The 22,981-nt window shown below is 34.2% G+C and overlaps 2 protein-coding genes across 2 annotated transcripts; one reads left to right on the top strand and one right to left on the bottom strand.

The window, feature by feature from the left end:
• Positions 1 to 1,795: 1,795 nt before the first annotated feature.
• LOC106140447 (uncharacterized) lies at positions 1,796 to 2,773 on the bottom strand. Its single transcript, XM_013342039.2, has one exon. The coding sequence runs from the start codon at positions 2,771 to 2,773 to the stop codon at positions 1,796 to 1,798; it is 978 nt and encodes a 325-aa protein (XP_013197493.2).
• A 12,712-nt stretch (positions 2,774 to 15,485) lies between these two features.
• Positions 15,486 to 19,505, top strand: LOC132904033 (uncharacterized). The gene is made up of 2 exons (XM_060953961.1): positions 15,486 to 15,632; positions 16,414 to 19,505. The coding sequence occupies exon 2, from the start codon at positions 16,417 to 16,419 to the stop codon at positions 18,781 to 18,783; it is 2,367 nt and encodes a 788-aa protein (XP_060809944.1). The 5' UTR covers positions 15,486 to 15,632; positions 16,414 to 16,416; the 3' UTR covers positions 18,784 to 19,505.
• Positions 19,506 to 22,981: the final 3,476 nt, after the last annotated feature.

Below are 22,981 nucleotides of genomic sequence, written 5' to 3'. Positions count from 1 at the left end.
TTAGAATGAATCGAATATTGTTTATTGGGAATTCTGGGACACAAAAGTGTCCCAGAATTCCCAATAAACATCTACTGATATTCTTTAGGAGGCTGCCATTCACTCTCATCAAACGATGATGGTTCGTACACGGAATAGAAGAATTCGGCAAACATATTACAAATTTGAGCGGGATCATCCGAACAAGTAGTTTTATAAGACATAGTAGATGGTATTGACGATTTTTTTTTATTAAGATTTTTCATATATCTCCAGAAATAGTTAGGATTATCTTTTATATTATTTTCTACATAGGATATATATTGTGCGAAACATTTTTTGCTTTCCGCTTTAAATCTTTTACGGTATAGGGAGAATAATTCATAATCACTAACATTTCCGTACGACTTCCACTTGAACCAGGCCTTTTCTTTATTTTTAAATAATTTTATGAGGGGAGGTGTGAACCATGCTGGGTGCCGTACGGATTTTTCTCTAATCTTCGGCGTATATATTCTAATAATTTTGTATATTGTCTCATAGAAAACATTTACAGCTTGGTCCGGTTTTAAGTCACCTAAAATATTATACCAATCGATTTGATTCAAATCACTATTAATACAGGCATAGTCAGCTTTTTTAAAACAGTATTTGGAAAGTGGTTTTAGTGACATGCAGGAAATATTTTGTTCCAACGTTATAAATACACAAAATACTGGGTGGTGCGGCACAGGGCTCAGCAACGCATCGCACTGTGTCAAAAAACAATCATCATTGGATAATATTAAATCAAGCGTACGACCTATTTCATTCTTTAATGAGTTGTATTGTTGTGTATTCGTAAGTGACATAAAATTCAAAAGTTCGACGCTATTTACACATGAGCTCTCCAGCTTTGGTATAATTTTATTAGAGTTATCTGGAAACCAAGTTATCTTCGGTAAGTTGTAGTCACCAAATAAATATACTTTGTCGGTCATGGAATCATTACATAAAGTTTGCAGAATCCCGAAATGATCGCAGTACAAATTGTAGCTCGAGTTAGGAGGTATGTATGTTGCACTAAATAAATGTCGATTAGGTTGTGTCGCGGACGGCAGGGCGACCACAAGGTGCTCGAAGGCCGCGGCGGCGCGGGGAGGCGATGCGAGTGCGACGAGTGCCGGCCGCAGCTCGCGGCGCACGGCGACCAGCACACCCCCGCCGTCCCGCTTGCCCGCGGCCGTCAAGTCGCGGTCGCATCGAAACACTAAATACCTATCATCGATAAGCTCGTCGTCCATTACACCAGGCTGCAACCAAGTTTCAACTAAGATGATCACGTCATAGGAGTACGCCAAAATATTCATGTGCAATGTATGTAATTTCGTCTTAAGTCCACCACAGTTTTGATAGTATACAGACAGTTTACTACACATTATCAAATGGAAAATAATAAATAAGTATTGGTAAAAATAATATTATTGTTCTCACACTATAGGTGTTCATGAGTACAGAGTAGTCATTTATTTTATAACTATGCCACTTATAAATATTTGTTATGAAGATAAATAACAATGTTAACAGTACATGCTTCATTATTAAGAAATGTGCAGTTCTTATAACAATTTTGAGATATAACATGTTCATGTTTCTAATCAGATGGCGACAGAAAGCTATTTTTCCTTAACACAGTTTGTCATTTTTTAAAATAAGTACACATGAGCCACTTGTAAATATTATAAGGTAATATGTTATATTTTTATCCAGGAAGGTATTATCATATTTGCAGTATACACGTAAAATGGATTGACAAAAAACAAAAAAAATACTTCCCTTATTGTTCGTTAGATTTCTGGTTAGAAATAAATTTGATAATGTCATTCGGTGAGCGAATGGCCACAACATGCGATGACTCAGACTTGCGCGCAAGCACAGTAGCATGCCTGATCCATACAAACTTAAAACTATGTTTCTTTGCAGCTTCGCGACATTGACGAAATAATATTTTGTTATTTAGCGTTAGATGCTCATTCATGTAAATATTGAGACATGTACCAGACAGCCCAAGCTGTTCAGATTTAAGACCTTTTGACAGGCGGTACGCACTTAACACATTGTCACGAAGCATGCGAGATGAAAACATAACAATTATGTTTTTTGGGCGGCTACTTACTTGCGCGTGAGGCACGCGATGTATAGCTAGGATATCATTCTTAGAAACAGGGTGCTTGATGAGGGATCCTATGGATTCTATTAAGGTAAGTAGATTTTCGTTACGCCTTTCCGGGAGATTTGAGATCTCGATATTGTTATTTCTTGCTTGCTGTTCGAGGGAATCTATTTTATTTTCTAGTGACCGATAGTAGTCCGGGTCAACCGGTGATTTCTTCAAGGTAGCCTCCATATTGTGGACCTTACTCTCAATAGACTCACACTGCTGTGCTTGGAATTGAACACTCTCCTGTAAATTGCTTAAGTCCTGTGTCATCCTGTTATATTTAGTGTCCAAGTCATCTATGTGTTGTTTTAAGGTGCTATTTTCAATACGCAAAGTATTTATTTCCGTTTTGATTTCAGATGTGACTAGCGACAGGTTTTCCAAGTCCTTTTTTATAACATTATTGATGTTCTCATTAATTTGCGTTAGTGAGTTTACGAAATCCGTATGCAGGTCCGACATTGCTTTTTTAAATTCCATCGAAAATGAAGTAAAATTGCACGCACAATCAGGTTGTTTACGTTTCCTCATCGTGACCATATCTGAGCTCGTTAGGTTGGGATTTGAATAAGTCTTCGTTGGCGACCGCTGCATTTTGTCCTTGTCCGCCGGCGTGACTGCTCAAGTGAAAGCGAGACGGCCTAATGCGATGCCACAGTCTAAGTGCAACCGATAATTGCACTAGTTATCGTATTCAATTGAGGTAGACAAGTTAAACGAAAATTATTCACTTTACACAAAGCGGTTAAATGTTCTGAAAATCCTCATCGTTACTAGTAGAGGGTTAGGGTTGTTCAAGAGAGGGCTCGTCGAGATTATTTATCATTTTCTCACTAGTGTAGGCTGTGTCGTAGTCATAGTAGGCATTATTCATATTAGTGTAGTCGTAATAGTCGATATATTGGTAATAGTCTGTATAATAGTCATCACAGTAGTCTGTATAAGTTACGCAATCATTTACTTTCACATCCCTGGTTTTAAAATAATTAGAGGGTGGTGGAGTTCCAAACTTACGCCAATCGTGTCCGGAAGGGGGTAGCGTATTGGATACATTTGAAGTGACGCCATAGCTCGCTCATAGGGCGTGGTCCCTGATGGGATTGATTCTGATTGCCACGATGGGGTTGATTTTGATTGTTAGCGAAATTTGGATTTCTAGTTGGTAGTTTAAATACATTACTATGAGGATTGTAGTTGGGCGGTAGTGCCCGGAACATCTGTTGAGTGCGAGTGGGGAATTTGAATTGGGGCTGAGGTAAGCCCGGAGGGGTAGGTCTGTTAAACTGGGATAAGTTTGGCATGGCCTGTTAATTGGCATCATGGAATTGTTAAAGGTGAATGGCTTTGGAAATGGGGGTATCAGAGCTGGGGGTATAAAATGTGGAGTGGCTTTATAACTAGAGGGACCCTGTAAAGATTTAGGTAGTGATTCGTTTCGTTGCTGTAAACAAATTATATTAAGTTCTTCGTGCACATATTCCAATGCCTTTTCAATACTATCTGGGCGCATGCACCTTATTCGAGAACCAAGGGGCTCTTTAAGCCCGCGTACAAATGCTTGCAGTGTTAATTTTTTATATAAATCTCGTTTAGCCTGAATAGTGGTTTCAAGAGTCTCGTGTAGGGTGACATACGTCATGATTGTACTGAACAAGGTCTGACACCGCTCATAAAGTTCCTGCGGTGTACCGTTACCTTGTGACTGTAATGATAGATCGTTATATAATGCGGTTTCGTCCCTATGATCAGAAAAATTAATAATAAGTACTGTTCTAATTCCAATCCAATTATCCGTTATGCCATTCGAATTAATAGTTCGAGCGGCGGAGCCAGTTACCTTATTTAAGATGCCATTAATTAATGATAAATTATTCAACAAATGTTCTGGCCCTTCTCTTACATAAGTCTTTACCAATTGATCGCATATTTTTATGAACCTAGTTAATATATTAGGGTTACCATCGAATTCCGGCACTACGCGGAGCGCCTTATAAATATTATCTGGTGTGGTAGTCATCGTTAAATCAGATTCTAAGTTACTTAAATCTCTATTCAAATCTACTGCACTACACCTCGACTGTTTAGAAGAAACAGTCTCGGGACCTACTTTTCTAGGGTGGAAAATCTTGATGATTTACCGGGACTTAGAAGACTAGGAAAGCAACACAACAGATTAATTCAGTGGTGTACTTACATATACATCTCGGTTTCTCTGAGCGTTATCGATGTCTGGATACCTCGGCACTGTTATCTTCTTACAGGATACTCGGTGAGGACTTGAAAGTCTATCAGCACAGCGATGACGACGGTTTCGATTTTGGAAAGTCTATTCGCGCACTAACCCGGGAATCCTACCGACTGCGCCAATTACGATAGCAGTTCCCGCAGGACTCAAAAAAAACCGAAATTAATTTATAACTAATTTATTTAAAGTAAAAGAATTACAATATAAAACTTATGAACTAACGAAGTGACGATCCGAAGTTAGGAATTCAAGTCGCCGGGCTGACGCAATGCACAGCCGATGTTCCAACGTGACTTCACGTGTCGCATAGTCAGCGGTTTACTTTAGGTGCATAGAAATATCACGTTGTTCTAGAATGTTCGATGTCTAGTCAGCATATTCCATTAGGGTTGCGTATATGACAAGTGAAAAAGAAAATAGTTGGGTGGACAAGAATGCATTACTATTGTAATATGTAAGCGACATAATAAATATCTTCATTTTAAGAATATCTATGAAGAAGGGAAGAGGCATTTTAAATAACGTCATCAATAATTTACCTTTCGAACAACATATTCCTGGATATCAGTTTTGTGGACCAGGTACTAAATTTCAAAAACGATTATTGAGAGGTGAGCGAGGTATAAATAAATTGGATGAAGCTTGTATGTACCACGATATTGCATACAACAATAAGGATTTAAACATTCGACATAAAGCAGATTTAGACCTTTTGAATATGGCTAAGAAAAGAATAAAATCGAAGAGTGCTGGAAAAGGAGAAAAATTAGCTTCATGGATTGTAAAAATGCAATGAAAGCAAAACTCAAAGCTGGCGCTGGAGTTCGTTCATTTATGAAAGTAGTGAAAAATATACAATCTGAGCTTAAAAATATTATATCAAAGGACAAGCGTTCAACTATAAACTATGCATATGCAACCGCAAAAAGACTATTTTCTAAAAATAACGGATCACGTACACGTTTACCACGATGTATACCCATTCCTAAATGCGGAGGCTTTTTACCGCTCATTCCCATCTTTGCCGGTCTGTCAGCTTTAGGTTCACTTGCTGCTGGCGCGGCAGGTATAGCAAAGGCTGTTAATGATTACAAAGTAGCTCAGAAAAACTTTGAAGAGTCTAAACGACATAACAAGATGATGGAACATAGAACATGCTATTGATATTCCTTACTTTCGCGGAGTGTATATGAGAGATACTCTTCCTCGGAAACCAAAAAAAATTGAGTGTGCTATATTAAATTTAGATAGTTCTGACAATCCTGGAACACATTGGGTAGCCTACGTTAAATATATTAATGACTGTGAATGTTTTGATAGTTTTGGTGATTTAAAACCACCATTGGAACTAGTAAATTATTTAAGTCCTTTGACTATAAATTATAATTATTTGCAATATCAATCTTATGGTACTATAAACTGTGGACACCTTTGTTTAAAGTTTTTAAAAGATTTTGGAAACATCATTTGTATAAATAATATAATAAAAATATATTTGTATCAGTATAATAATGTCTTTCACTGTGTCAATAACAGGCAGAGGAGATTTTTTAACAACTAACTATTCCCCTACATTACAACTGAACTTTACTAATGTGGGCTTTTGTATTTTTCTACATTTAATTCTATACCTAACATAGACGCAAAAAAATAACAAATTTTACTATGGAAAAGATGAAGTTATTGCAATTCCTGAAAGATCGTATGAGTTTCGAGATATTTGTGATTATCTGAAAAGTAACATAAAGAATTCAGCGTGAAATTGGGTTGTAATAATAATACGTTAAAAACAAGATTTTTTGTTCCAAAGATGTACACTTTAATAAAAATAATTCAATCGGAAAAATATAAGGATTTAATAGAGAATCAATCAAAGCTAATATAAGTACTGAATCTCAGCATCCTGTCAGCATTTTAGTAACAACTATCGTACGCATCGAATGTGATGTTATCAGCGGATCATTTGTAAACGGAAAAGCAAGCCATATTATTTATGAATTTGTGCCTAACGTACCCCCTGGTTACAGAATTATTGAAATACCTAAGAATTTAATTTACTTTCCTGTCAATCAGAGCTCAATAAATTCCCTCAATATAAGGTTGTTAGACGCAGAAAACAAGCAAATTAACTTACGCGGTGAAGAAGTACAGTTGTATTTGCACTTTAAACCAAAATGTTAAATTTTCATAAAAACACCTTCACTCCTATTAAAAGACTCAGTCCTAAAGGATCACCTCACAAAGAAACATCGCTGCGATTAAAAAAAAAACTAACAAAAAAAAAAGACTTTTTAAGGCTACTAGGTTTGTTAATATGAACATTTTATATATATGCCAACCAGCGTCTTACGACAATAGCATAGAAAGTTTTGAATATCATTCGTATAAGCCTTATGTATTAAGTTTTAACAAAAATTTAACAAAAATGATGAAATACGGATACCGATTAATCAACAAGACTTGTATGTGTTGCCTGCACTCAGCTGTTTGTATATTGAGGGCAGAGTCGATGTGTATAAACAAAATAACGCTGGCAAAGAAAAAGTGCCGAGTGTGCATTTCGTAAACAACCCTGTACTATTTCTATTTCAAGATATAAGATATGAACTAAATGGGATAGAAATAGATAAGATTAAAAATGCAGGTATTACCACAACAATTAAATCTTATCTATCATTGAACGAAAATGAATCCAAAAGCGCAAAAGTTTGGGGTTGGTCTCCTTTAGGCATTACCTCCGATGGAGGATTTTCTGTGTATATACCGTTAAATAAAATATTAGGTTTTGCAGAAGATTATGAAAAAATCATAATGAACTGTAAACATGAATTAATTTTATTGAGAAGTAATACAAATCTCAATTCCTTATTACTAAGTTCTGGAGAAATTGTCGAAGATATAATTATAAATAAAATAGTTTGGCGAGTTCCTCATGTTCGAGTGTCGGACCGTGAAAGAATCAATTTACTTAAACATTTAGAAAAAGATCGAGCGATAACCTTAGCGTTTCGTAACTGGGATTTGTATGAGTACCCATTGTTACCCAAAACCAGGAAACATACTTGGTCCATTAAAACTTCATCACAGTTGGAGAAACCAAGATTTGTTATTATTGCTTTACAAGCAAACCGTAAAAGTAATGCAACAATGTCGATGGCAGAGTTCGACCATTGTCATATTCGAGATGTAAGAGTATTTTTAAATTCTTCATATTATCCGTATGAAGGTTTAAATATTAGTTTCTCAGACAACAGATATTCATTAATATATGAACAATACGCAAGATTTCATCGGTCTTATCATAGTCGCCGAGCGGAGCCGTTGATGGGATAAAAGAACTTAGAGACATAGCCCCGTTATTTGTTATAGACTGTTTACGACAGCATGAAATGTTAAAGGGATCAATTGATGTGAGAGTTGAATTCGAATCTGACCAAGACATACCCGATCAAACGGCTGCATATTGTCTGATACTAAACGATTGCATATTTGAATACAAGCCATTGAGCAATATTGTTAAGAAGTTATAAAATAAATAAAAATAAAAAATAAAAATATATTTATTGCCAAAAACATTTACATACCGCTGTTACAAACATAACTTAACTAATTATCAAGTTTTGATATAAACAATCTTATAATTTTACAATAATACAAACAATGTACGCTAACAGAAGCTTATAAAAATATTATTGTTTTTAACATGACCTAGAATAATGTTGAGGGTAGAAGCAATAAGTTTGGTAACAGCAGATATCGACGGCTACTCCCCGCACTAGTAAAAACTGTGTTGCGGCAGAGTAGTTATCATCGTCCGCAGTGACCATTTTACATTGACCCATGTACGGCTAATAGGCGCTTTACAAAACAGATCTATTTAAAATTGGTTTATGTGGTGACAATAATAGTATGCGCAAGATTGTCAGATAAAGAATATACTTAACAACAGGATATAGTGATGTAATTTAATTAATGGTTCAAATTCTATTACTAGGTAACCAAGTTGCTTAATATATTTTGTACCAATAAACTATTAAAATATATTTACTAAGTATATGTACATTGATAAAATAAAAGTATTTAATTATATAAATATTTAGTAATTGTTTACTAAAATTATACCATATAACTGTAGATTATATATATTTATTAATAAGTATAGTTTAGTATATATATATATATAAACATATATAAATACACAATTCACATATATATTCTAAATGCGCGGTTTGGTAAGATTTTCTGTAGCTTGATAATCTAACGTTAATAAGTAATTAGTGACCAGTTTTTTGCAAGACCTGAATGTTTCATCCCTAAGAGTTTGAGCAACCACGCTGCCTATTTTATTATATATCCAGGGACCCAAATATGAGAAACAGTTACGAGCAAATCTAGTTCTGGATTGAGGGACCATGTAAACAGTAGCAACCCGCCTGCGTGAGATTACACTGGGAGGTGGAACCTTATGTTGTCTCAAAATGACTTGTTTTACAAATAGTTGACGCACGGTTAAAACTGGAAACACTTTATAAAGTTCAGTTGTTGAATAGTCAAATCTTTTAAAATTTAATATTTTAATTATTGCTCGTTGCGTCCGTTCTATTTTAATAAGATTTGTCTTATTGGCACTTCCCCAGGCTGTAATACCGTACTCCAATAGGGACTGACAAAGTGAATAATAAACTATTTTGTTTGTGGCGTAATCACGTATGTGCCTTATTTTTTTTACTATGCATATTAGTTTTCTTACCCTATTACTGAGTACTTCAATTTGGTGTTTCCAGTTTAAGTTACGGTCAATCATTATACCTAGGTATTTAATATATGGTACTGACATTAGACTATAACAATCACAAAACTCATTATTAATACATGTATCTGTGTGTAATTTAATATTTAGTCCAGTCGGTTGTCCACTAGCATTCATACTAAAAGTAATATATTTTGTCTTTTCGCAGTTAAGTGTAAGCAAGTTGGTATCAAGCCATTCCATGACAACCCTTAGACCATCTTCAGTCGCTTTGTGGACCTCCTTCCAAGTAGGCGCATTAAACAAGAGAACAGTGTCATCAGCGAAGGATATTATTTCAGAATTATTTAGAGCGATTTTACTAAAATCGTTTAAATATACCAAAAATAGAGTAGGCCCTAGCACCGAACCTTGCGGTACCCCAAAGTTAATGTTTACAGATTCACTGATCACACCATTTATTTTCACGCATTGAGTCCGGTCACAGAGGTAAGACTTAAATAATTCCAACGTAATCCCACGTACCCCTGCGCATTCTAGTTTTCGTAATAGCAAAGGAATAGAGACAGTGTCAAATGCCTTCGCAAAGTCCAGGAATACGCCTAAGCATTTGTTCTTTTTATCTAAATTGTAAGTGACATTATGAACTAGATCTTCAATAGCATTAGAAGTTGACAACCCCTCCCTGAAACCATATTGATTTGAAGAAAAGAAACTGTTAGCGTCAAGAAAACTTTTTAGCCGTGAGTTAATAGCCTTTTCAAGTATTTTGGCAATCACTGGAAGAAGCGAAATCGGCCTATAATTATTGACACTATCTCTATTCCCTGACTTGAACACAGGTATGACTATGGATTTCTTCAGCGCCTTAGGAAAGATACCTTTTGAGAAACACAAATTGCATAGATACGCTATTGGCTCCGCTAAATAGTCCGCACAGTCTTTTATAAGTTTAGAAGACACCCTATCCCAGCCAGTTGACGAGGTGGTTTTCAAAGAATTAATTATTTTTCTTATTTCATACTCATCGGTTGGTAAGAGAGTGAGGGAGTTCATTGGTCCAGACCTCTTCCTAAGTTATCATGAATGCTAATACAATAATCATAGATTTACAAGGGTTTAAGGATCTGAAAAATAATTTTATTGTTAAGGAATTTTCGATTGCAACTAAGGAATACACACAAACTTTCTTGGTTAAAGCACCTTATTCTTTTATAACTCTTTCTGATGAAGAAAAAAAGCGAGTTCGATGGTTAGAAAATAATCTGGGACTACATTAGTATGAAGGGTTTATCGATTATCGAGAATTCCGGCGAGTTATAATTCCATATTTAAAAAGTAAAAATGTCATAATTAAAGGAAATGAGAAGATTGTATGGATTCATGAGTTATGCAACTATTGTGAAATTATAGAACTGGGTGAAAATGGTTGTCCTAAATTACTTAAATTATATGAGGATTATTGTGAGGAGAATAATCAGGTGTTAAATTGTGTTCGACATAAAAAAGGTGTGCTTTGAAAAATGCACTCTGTTTAAAAAAGTGGTGTCAAGACAATTTTGTGTTTAATTCTTTATTTAAATTATAATAAGATTTTTCGAAAAATAAAAATATTTTACTGAATAAAATATACTGTGTTCTTTTTATTTATTTAGGTTATAGTTCCTAATTAAACTATAAAATAAAGGCACATATCTTTTAAATTGTACGTTTATTGATACTAGGTAAATAACACAAATCTGTAAAAAATAACACAATGACACGAAAACTGATAAAGTAAATTACATTAATTGACATACATTTATATATATATAATTTTAAAACCAATTGGTATAACTATAGTTACAAATTTTTTTTGAAATATTACTAATATTTTTTTCAGTCTGGTCCATAATTTCATCACCAACACTGCCGCGCAATTTAAGAACGCAGTAAAGAACACGAGAACAGTTTCGAGAAAAACGCGGTCAAAGTTTTAAACTTATTTTAGGCTACCTAAAATATGTTATGCAAAAAATTTTAAAAATAACTATGCTGACTTAAAGAGCATAACTCGAAGATTATCTTGATAGTGGCGCTTGGTTTTTAAATTATTATATAGTGCATAAAATTTAATTAAAACTGTTTATGTTATGGCTTAATTATTTTTTTCATAAGACATTATTTTCATGAATGCAGTAAAATTGATCCTTACCGCATTTATGCTAAAATCCCTATATTTACAGCACATAGGTTACGTGAATTAATGTTATTTTACATTTTGCAACACAATATATGCGCCGTAACTTTATAATATACTGCATTTGATAGATAACATGAAAGGAAATGACTTATATCACAGATTATATAGCGCAGTAATATTGCATTTACACTGCATTTTTCTTAAATCAGTAACGCTTTCATTTTGAACTATACCAAAATAAAAAATAAAATGAGATTTACAAATTACTTTTGAAATCCTTTTACTTTATAAATCACAGATTTTAAAACGTTCAATCATTTCAAAATCTTATAAAATAAATTAAAGATCTTCTTGGTCATCAAAAAAACATCTCCGTTTGCTTAACATAATAAAATTATAACTAATAATTAAGTATAAAATGGCACCCATTTTGAGGTTCGTAAGGTAACAATCAGTTCAAAAACTTATAAAATAAATTAAAAACCTTCCTGGAAGTTGTTCCTTAAGTTCGTAAGTTCCTTGTTAAGCAAATGGACATGTCCATTTGCTTAACAAATAAAATTAATAATTCGATAAGTACGAAATAATAACCTCTGAGGTTCAAAAGTTTGAATAAGAATGTAAATGTTTCATTATAAGTTTTATTTAACAATTACTAATCATATTGAAAAAAATAAATCTATATTTAATTTAATCTATTAAATCTCATATAAGTAATTTTTTTTTAATGTACTTATATGAGATTTAACATTTTGAGCATTTTGTTTTCGATGTATTATTTCAAATTCAATTCAAATTCAAAATTTTTATTCATTAATATAGGATACTATATATCGCTTAATAATTGTCAAAACTTATGGTTTAACAACATTGGTTGACGTCAAATAAATTACTTAAAAACTAAGTTTACTGCCGCTTCCAAGGCGTCAGTGCAGAAGAAGCGGTAACAAACTGCACTGCAGCATATTCTTTAACAACGTCAACTTCACAATATTAATTAAACTTAGAATAGAATGTGGACGAGAGAATACAATGTTCAAATTTATATATTTATGAGATTTAATATTGAAAAAAGAAAAAAAAAATAATATATATATATATTATGGATTGCCAATTTTAAAAAGATTTATGTACTGAATTTTCATTTAAGTTCAAATCAAACTACAATTAATTACGAGGTTCCTGTGCCAAGCTCAAGTCAGGTCTTTTTATCATTAAGGTAATTATCAGTCCTATAATAAGCCTTCTCACAAAGTACTTTCTTTACATATCTACTCTTTGAATTTTCGGCTGGGCATATCAAGAAACAGACTCCGGCAACCTATTATAAAATCGTATACAGTTCCCCATAAATGATTTACTAACTTTGCTAAGCCTATGAAACGGCATGACTAATTTATGTTTATTACGTAAATTTCTATCAGTTGTGGCACTAACTTTTTGAAAAAAAGAGGTATTTTTCCTAACATACATTATAAGATCAAAAATGTACTGGGACGCTTCTGTAGGTATGTTTATTTTCTCAAAGAGTTGTCTTAACGAGTCTCTTGGTCCTAAACCGTAAATTGCGCGAACGGCTCTTTTCACTTAATAGTAAAAAATCACAGATATCATACACCCGCGCGCGGCCCTACCGCACGCGAACCTATTTAATCTAAGGTAATCAATTTTAACAAAAAAAAAATACTTTAAAATTATCTTAAACTGAAACTAATTCAGCCTTGCCAAACTTAATCAATTAAGTCCTCGCGACGCGCATCGCCTCAATGAATTGCTGTTGCCCGTGCGCCGTACCGCTGTCGTGGCTAGTGACCAACCAACCCCCTTCCCCTCGTCGAATTTTATAAATGCAGTAAAATACTTCACTATGTCGAAATTTCTGGCGCAGGTTGATTTTCGTACGTATATTGCTGGAGCATTAATGCAGTAAGTGATCTTAAGACATTAAACTAAATATCGTTCTTGTGATAAACAAATACATGAACATACAATAAATGCCGTAATTGTCAGTTGCCGCGTTCATGACATGTTAAACCTAAAAACAATTCCGACGAGCTTTTTGATAAACGCAGTATAATTGTAGTTGCTGCATTAATATTATGTGAGAGTCATTTGCTTTTACCATGGCAACATATAAAAAATGACGTTATTGGTAAATACTGCACTATTGTTTTGTTGCTAATACCATTATGAAATGTTTTTACATAATACTAAATAAGTAAGTGTTTTTACTGCAGTTATATTATGAAAGTAAAATTAAAATCTGCTCATTACTGCATTTATGTTATAACGTATTTCCGTTTCTAAGCAAGATAGAAGAAAACGAGTCTTTGATTCTTGTAGATCGCAATGTCAGCATCTCCTACATTTAAGACAACCATAAACGCAGTAAGTGGTACTTACTGCATTCATAAATTGCGCGGCAGAACATCTTTTACCACATATTGAGAGCTCAATAAGACCCTATCGTCCTGAATACAGTCACTTATTACTTGATTACACTCTAAGTCAAGCACTTGAATCTTGATCAGTCTAAGACCTTTGTGGGGAGCACTTTTTATCACAAAAGATTGATGGGGAACATGTGATTTGACAATCTTTTTGGAAATATCTACCTTATTGCGACCCCCCTTTAACTTCATTTTCCGTTTGAGTACTTAATTTTGATTGTTCGGTGGGACGACTCTGTATCTTGAAAAGTTCTTCGGAGAATCCAAACGAATCTCGAGGACATTGAAATGACTCTGGTATTAATGTTTCACTATCTGGAAAGATAGGGGTATCGCGTCCTGTTGTCTGTAACAAAAAATAAAAATACACATAACAATAATTCTAATAAAACGGGTTTGATCCCCGACCAGGCTAACATGGAAAAATAGTGTTATTCAGAATGACCTGGGTGGGATTTATTATAAATTATAGTATCGTTGGTACTTATCCTGCGACACAAGTTTACCACTTACTATGGGGCTAGCTCAATCTGTGTGGTTTATCCCATCTTATTATTATTAATAATAAAGAAATAAACTTTTTGGTACCTTCTGTTCACGCGCCTTTGCTTTTGATTTTTCGAAAGCTTGTATTTTAATTAATTCCTCAGTCAATCCATCTGATAGACGTTGAGCATGTTCAAAAGAATCGGGAATAAATATTTCATTATCTGAATACGCAGTCACATCATCTACGTATTGCGGCGTCTGTAAGAAAAACATAAATTTAGAATAACATTAAATCAATCTAATATCTATAAGAAACAATTAAATATAAAAAGGAACTTACCATTGTTTTAGTTTTTTAAATACTTAAATTTATTGGAAGGAACGTCCTGTGGTGTGGACTATGCGCTTGATCGTACAAAAGCGATACATGTCACATAAGTACAGTTTGCTCACTGCACTCAAACAAAAATGCATGCGCAGCGCGATTTTGTCTTTTCTTAAATGTTTTGTGTCATATTCGTTCACTTCACTCAATTACTGTTCACGTTAGAACACGTTTATTCATATTGTAATTAGATACCAAGGTATTTCAATAAAATTTATTACAATGAACAAAAAATACATGCACAGAACGCTTCGTCCACACAGCGGTTTGACGAGCTCCGTGGCTCAGCGGTTATTAAGCTGATCTGAGACACGGAGACCTCGGGTTCGATCCCCGACCGGGTCAAGATGTAAAACGATCTTTTTTTTCAGTTTGTCCCGAGTATGGTTTTCTATACGTGAATCTACAAAATATAGTATTGTTGAGTTAGTATTTTGCGACTCTAGTGTACAACTTACTGTAGGGCTCAATTTACGTAATTTATCCCTTGTGAGCATGTTCATAACTATTCTTTCGTCATTAGTTTCTTTATAAGACTTTTTATTTTAAAAATATGAATTAATAAAACAATTTATTATTTTATTAAACCCATTTTATTCTTTTTCCTACATATTTACAAACAATACAGACATTTTCTGACTTAGAATATAAACAAAATATGAAAAATGTTACAAATATGTATGTTTAACAGTAAAAACATTTAAATTTAACAAATAAGTATCCATTTTCAAAACCTGTTAAAAAATAAATATACTTGTGTGCCCCCATGCTTTAGTCGAATTCTTATTCTTTGATATGCCGTCAATGTGCCTTACTTGATACTGCAGGTTAACTTGATACAAATAACTGGTTTTTTCGAACGCACCCATATTTTTTTACACATGGTAACATTACTGCTGGCAAGTGTCATGGCGACAGGAGAAAAGTGTGTGCAAGATAAATAATAACTAAAGTAAGTCTTTTCAAGCCTATTTTATGAATAATTAGAGTTGAAAGTTTTCACAATAAATTGTTAAGTTCTGTGGTTCATAAAACTTCACATGTTACTCGATCTGTGTTGATCTTTGTCAAAATCTGGTCTTTGCATAACCTAACCTTACTATTTAGCTACAAACTATCAAAGGTTTCGTGAATTTTAAGTTAAAACGACGGCTTGTGTGCCACTCCAAATGAAAATATTTCGAAGTGGTTGTAATTTGATACATTTGTTTCATGTTATCTACTGTCTCATGTTACCTACTGTTTCAAGTTACCAACTGTCTCAAGTTATTTACTATGTCTCAAAATGGCTTAATAATTGTTAAAACTTTCTTTTTAATTAAAAGCTCGTTTTGCGGCCATTTTTTTCTGTCAAAAATTTAATATTTCAATGAAATCATAGAAACCATAGATTCATGTAAACTTGTTGTCAAGTATTTTAAATATAATATGAATGTGAACGAAAAGGATTTTTTTTGCGATTAATGGATAATCTTTTCATAAAAATAACAATGGTGTAAAATGTTCTATTCTTATTAATCAATCCTATAAAAATTATCTTTTGATGTATGTCACAGATATAATAACATTACATTTAATGTAATGTTTTTATATCTGTGGTGTATGTAATGAATTTTCATGTCTACTATGGTTTTGAAGATTTCAATGGAAGGGTAAAATAATTGACAAGAAAATTTGCCAAGAAAGACAATTATCTTGGGCTTACCTAAATCTTCATTTCGATTTTTTGACAGAACATGGGAAGGTATCGAAAGAAAATTGGGTCACGGCCATACCGTAACTACTCCAATGAAGCGGTTGAAAATGCAGTGGCTTCAGTGCGAAAAGGTATGTCGATTAGAAAAGCTGCAGAAAAATATAATGTTCCACCAGCCACTGTACAGAGAAAAGTGCGTTGTAAGCATATGAATAAAGTTGGAAGACCCACAGTTTTTTCAAATGAAGATGAAAATATAATTGTAGAAGCCTTAATTCTTTGCGGGAAATGGGGATTTCCTATAACAGCCTTTGACTTGACGCTTATTGTGAAGCAATACCTTGACACGAAGGGAAAGACAGAACCTAGATTTAAGAACAATTTGCCAGGAAGATTTTGGTTGAAAGGATTTTTAGACCGAAACAAACATGAAATTTCGTACAAGTTTTGTGAAAACATTAAAAGAGCAAGAGCTGCTGTTAATCCTGAAATGATATCTGATTATTTTGATAATCTAATGATTAGCTTGGAGGGAGTAAAACCAGAAGCAATTGTGAATTTTGATGAAACTAACTTTACCGACGACCCTGGAAAAACAAAAGTATTAGTAAGAAGAGGTTTCAAAAGTCCAAAAAATATCATTGACGCTTCGAAATCGAGCACATCGGTTATGTTTGCAGGATCAGCATCAGGAGCTTTATTACCAATATATGTCGTATATAAGGCTGAGCACCTTTACGATTCTTGGTTGAGAGGAGGGCCAGCTAATACATTCTACAATCGAACAAGAAGCGGTTGGTTTGACAGTACAACGTTTGAAGACTGGTTTTTCAAAGTGGTTGTACCTTATTTCAGTTCGGTAGGTGAAGGTCCGAAAGCAATACTAGGAGATAACCTGGCAAGTCATCTGTCTGTAAAGGTTATACAAAAATGTGCGGAATCAGATATTCGTTTCATATTTCTCCCTGCAAATAGTTCACACTTAACCCAACCGCTTGATGTCGCTTACTTCCGTCCACTTAAAGCAATATGGCGAAAAACCTTATTAGAATGGAAGCAGAAAACCAGGGGCTGCATTCCCAAAGATCAGTTTCCGCGACTTTTAAAACGATCGTTAGATCAACTGTTGACATCTTCAGAGAATTTAAAGTCAGGGTTTCGTGCAGCTGGGATTTGCCTTCTCAACAAACAAACAGTTCTGGCCAAGCTTCCCGTTGAAACTCCAGAAAATAACAGCACATCTAAAGAATGGGCGAGTGCATTCGAAAGTTTTTTAAAAGAAAGTCGTCTTAATACATCAGCTCCTCTTAAAGTGAGAAAGAAAAAATTGCAAGCTTCGGCAGGTCAAAGCCTTACAGTCTCCGATATTACAAATCCTTCAAATACTCAAAATATTGAAGAAGTAGACGTGGGAATTTGTGATGCAGAAGAAGATTATTTAGAAGTAAACATAGATTCAGATCCATTATTTACGCAACCGAAAACAGCACGTGAAGAAGACACGGATACTACAGTTTCTAGCAATTATTCTGTACATGATACATCTGATAGTGATAATATATCTGAATTACAAGATTTCGATAATTTGATAGAAAAAACCACAACCCAATCAAATATCATTCCTAACATTAAATTAAAACAACAAAGAAAACATGTATATTTAGATTCTGAAGATCAAGAAAATATATTTTTCCAGCCAAGAGTCTCTAAATCACGAGAAAAATCAAAAGGTGAAGAGGACATAATTTCGCAATCAAAAATATCTAAATCAGTACAGAAACTGTCTTCTTCCACAAAAGATCAAAATAATGTAATTACTCAGCCAGAAGTATTTGCATCACCACAGGAACCATTATCTTCCACTAATCAAGACGACATTATTACGCTACCAAAAGTATATGAACCAGAACAGCAACCATCTACCTCTAAATCTATTGATATAAAACGCAAACCTAAAGATCAAAACGATATAACTTCGCAGCCAAAAGTATTTAAATCAACACAGCAACCATCATCCTCCAAATCTGCTAAAATGAAACTGAAACAAATTTTAAGTGAAACCAAGAATGAACATATAGAAACCGAACCTACTTCTGAAGTATCTGTAAAAATGTATGACTTTGTAAAAATTCACTTAATATATGATGGCTTTAAAAATAAACCAATGGTAAAAGAGTTCTTTGCTCAGATAACTGAAATATTAAATGAGAATGAGTATTCCTGTAAGTTTTTGAGAAAAAGCACAAATAAAGGAATTTATGTATTTCCCCCTGTTGATGATATTATGACTGTTGACTCTCAAAAAATTATATCAGTTGTTAAGCCAGTATTGTTGAAAAGAGGTCGTTACAGTTTCAATGTAAATGTAAGTAATATAAAGCCAAATCTTATTATTAATGAAGACTGATTGAAATTTTAAGACTGAAGAATATTGTTTATTAGTTGTAAGTTCAAGTACTCACTTAAGTGTTGTCAATTTGATACATGCAGTCAACTTGAAACGTCTCATTTTAGAAACTGATTTATCTGATTATTTTTGTAATGTTTAATTATTGTAATGATTAGCTTATAAAGCTACCAAAAACGTGTATTATTTTTTTAGTTACTATAGTACCCACTATATATGAAAATATTGGAGTATGATTGTTATAAGTTTTTGAGTTATGTAAGATTAAATTCTTGTTTCATTATTTTCTCCTTATTTTACTTTAGAAAAGTATTTCTATTTGTTTTCACTGCATTGCCAAATAAGCGAACAACGTTGATTTAAACTGATTGTAATGAATATTAATAAAAATTGAGCTATACGGAACTTGTTTCATTTTTGGTACTTAAAATTTAGTGCAGCTGCCCAAAAAAAAAATTTTCAGTTGGTCATGTAGTTTTTGAATTTTTTTACTGTCTCAAGTATTCATTTAAATTCTATTCATGATACTTTCATATGTTTTGTGTGGTGTATCAATTATGGCACTTCATGATGGTAACATGAGACAGCAAAAATAAAAAAAATAAAAAATCTGTGATGTACCTATGGGCTTGGGGAAGCATTTTTTGGATAAAAAAGGTACAGACTATATTATAGATGTGAATACTGTCACTATTCGTTGACACAGTAAAAGTTTATAAACACCTGAATTCCAAAACTGTCTCAAGTAAGGCGCTATGACGGTGGCTCTCTTATCATCATCAGCTGATAAAGCAATTTTATTTACGGCACATGTAAATAATTCACGTTTAATTGATTTAAATAAAATATTTGTTTTACGAATAACGTTACCTTCATGCAGAGATTTTTCATAATCTGATACATTAAAATCACGTACAATGTTTCTCTTAATTCCTGGCTACCTAGACAATGCCGTACTGGGTCCAAAAATGAAACTCGAAATACGAAGAAATCTGTATTAAAGACTGTACACATATAAATTGTCAAACACTATACAAAAAACCATAAAAATAACTAAAGCGCGTTCTAATACGGCAGCACGCCATCTGTTGTGAAAAATAGGAAAACTAATCGGACATCCCGCCCGCCAAGAACTCTGTTCTTCTCTTCTACCTTTCCTTTTGGTTAGGTTCACCATCTTGGTGTGTATTCTATACTTGAGGTAACATTATTAATTTTGATGTAGGGCGTTTCAGAACTGAAGTTTTAGTCTTTAATGTTACCACTCTAACTCCTCCGTCTGGTCCTGGATGTACTGCAGTTATTCTACCCAACAACCATTTTGCTGGCGGCATGTCGTCTTCTCTAATTATTACTAAGTCACCTAATCTGTATTCTTTTTTCGGCGGGTAGCAGTTAAACAAAAAGTCATATTTTTTAGCCTCTCTATATTTTTCATATTTAAAAATTTTATACTACAGAGTTTATGCATAATTCATATGTTAATTATCATTAAATAACATAGTCTACCTGCCAGTTGTGAAATTTTCCTATTACCTGAAGAATACACCATGGAAACTGTTCAAAAATCCATGAATGATATGATGACACTTTTCAATGCTAAGATGGCAGACTTCCAGTGCAGTTTGCAACAGGCTAATACGTCACCAAACATCACTTCACTAGCTGCAGCCTTTGCTGATTTCAGAAGCTTCATCAATGTTACTATGGGGTCACTGCAGAAACAAGTTGCACTGCTTTCACAACAACAGGAGCAATTCGAGATGAATTTCCGACGTAATATTCTACTTCTCCATGGTTTATCTGAGAGCTCCAATGAAAATCTTGTTCCAGCAATCATCAGTATGGCAATTTCTAAGTTCAAGATAGCCAATTTCACCGAGGCCAATATTGCTCGCTGTTATCGTTTGGGACGTTCCGCAATTGACAACAAGCCAAGGCCAATTTTGATTGAATTTTTAAATATTTCTTCAAAAGATAAATTCTGGCATGCCAAGACTACACTTAAGGGCTCAGGATTGACCCTCTCTGAATATCTGACTAAGAACAGGCATCAGGCGTTCATGGCGGCTCGTCAGCACTTTGGTGTTAACAAGTGTTGGACGCGAGATGGTTGTGTTTTCATCATTGGGCGTGATGGGTCAAGACATCGTGTTTGCACCATCGAGGAGGTCAACAAACTTCGAGAAGACTTCCCATCTAATACACCAAAGGACTCGAATGCGCAAAATGTTTCTGAATTGTTGCTCGAGGACGGAAAACCAGCGGCAAAACCTGCATCAGTGCCAGCGGCTTCGGCAATCGTCGTGGGCTCGTCGTCGCGTTCGAAACGGGCGATTATGAAGAAATAATGCCGAGCCTAGGCTAACGATGTGATGTTCGGCTACCTTCTTGTATTTATATTTTCTTCTGCGGTAGACAAATATGTTGAGCCGACAAAACTTTTGCTTGGTTTGTTTTTTGTTTTGTTTTGGTGGCGTGGGTGACATCATCCGTCATTCAACTTGACAATGACAGTTTGTTTTTTCTTTAAATGTTTCTTTGTTTTTGTTATAGTTTCTATATCTTTTTGTATAAATTTGTGGGTGCTTTATTCGAGTGCATTTGAGATGAATAGGCATACCTTGGCACTAAATTACCGTGTTCCAAAATTATTATTTTTTTTTTTTTTGTGAAATTCATGATGGTTTTACTTTAATTAGATTATGTCATTTGGTGTTTTCTTTGTTCTCATGACTTAGTCTGCTGGCGGGTGGCTTAACATATGTAATTGCTAGTTTAGCAAAAATATTTGATATTATTTTATTTTATAGTATTTTGTATTATAAGTTATATTTATGTGTAGTTTAAATGATAGTATACATTCTATTCCTCTTCCACTTAACGAGATTGTTGACAACTGTTTTACTGATGTTTCAAAAAATTTTAACATTATCCATATTAATGCACAAAGTATTCCAGGTCATTATCCTGATCTACTTACCTGTTTTGATAGTAAGCATATACATGCAATTTTAGTCTCTGAATCCTGGTTCAATTCCTGTCATCCTTCCACTTCTTATTCTTTGCCGGGGTTTCAACTCATACGCAATGACCGCCCTGATAAGGGTGGCGGCGGCGTCGCTATTTACTTAAGATCATACATCCCTTCTAATGTTCTTCGCTTCTCTCAAATAGCTGACTCCTCTCGGGAAGCTGAATATTTGTTTGTTGAAATCACCCTTTCACATACTCCTGTCCTTCTCGGTGTCTTTTATAGCTCTTCTTCTAATATTAATTACTTTTCCACATTTGAACTTCTGTTAGAAGATCTTATGCCTTCCTATAAGCATACTATTATTATGGGCGATTTCAACACTTGTTTGATTAAAAGTGATAGTCGTGCAAATGCATTAACTTCAATTGCTGATTCTTGCAATTTATCCATTCTCCCACTCCTCACCACGCACCACTTTCCTGGTTGCGTTCCTTCTCTTCTAGATCTAATTTTTGTTTCCTCCCCAGAACTGGTAGTCAAACATGGTCAGTGTAATGCTGACATATTCTCTTACCATGACCTCTTATACCTTTCATTCAAAATTAAACCTCCTAAACCCAAATCCAAAATACTTTTGCTGCGTGATTTTGGTGGCATTAATTTTGACCTACTGCGACGGGATGCCTTTGAAACTAATTGGGAATCTGTGTTTGATTCTCACTCTGTTGACGACCAGATTAAAACATTTAATGCCCTACTTACCGAGATTTATGACAAACACGCTCCTATTCGTCCTGTTAGGTTAAAACATTTGCCCGCTCCATGGCTGACCGATGATATTAAAGCATGTATTACCAAAAAACACTTTGCTAAAACTAAGTTTAAGATTGACCCAGTGAAATATCGTGACAAGTATATTGAAGCCCGCAATGCTTGCAACAAGATGTGTAGGGAGGCCCAACGCCGTCATATTTACAAATCTGTTGAAAATGGTGATCCAGGCAAAGTCTGGAAATTTTTAAAGTCATTGGGAGTTGGAAAGTAAAATCATACTGTTTCCAAATCTCTGGATATTAATGATCTTAACAGACATTTCTCTTCTTCTAGTGACTTCGGTGGCAATGATAAAAATTCCATATTAAACCACCTTAACTCTCTTTCTTCTCCCGACTACTCTCCTTTTTCATTTAGCCTAATTACTGAGTGTGATGTTCGGAGGTG

The sequence above is a fragment of the Amyelois transitella genome, chromosome W, assembly GCF_032362555.1.
Source record: "Amyelois transitella isolate CPQ chromosome W, ilAmyTran1.1, whole genome shotgun sequence".
Lineage (NCBI taxonomy): Eukaryota > Metazoa > Arthropoda > Insecta > Lepidoptera > Pyralidae > Amyelois > Amyelois transitella.
This window is presented reverse-complemented; position numbering and strand designations above follow the sequence as displayed.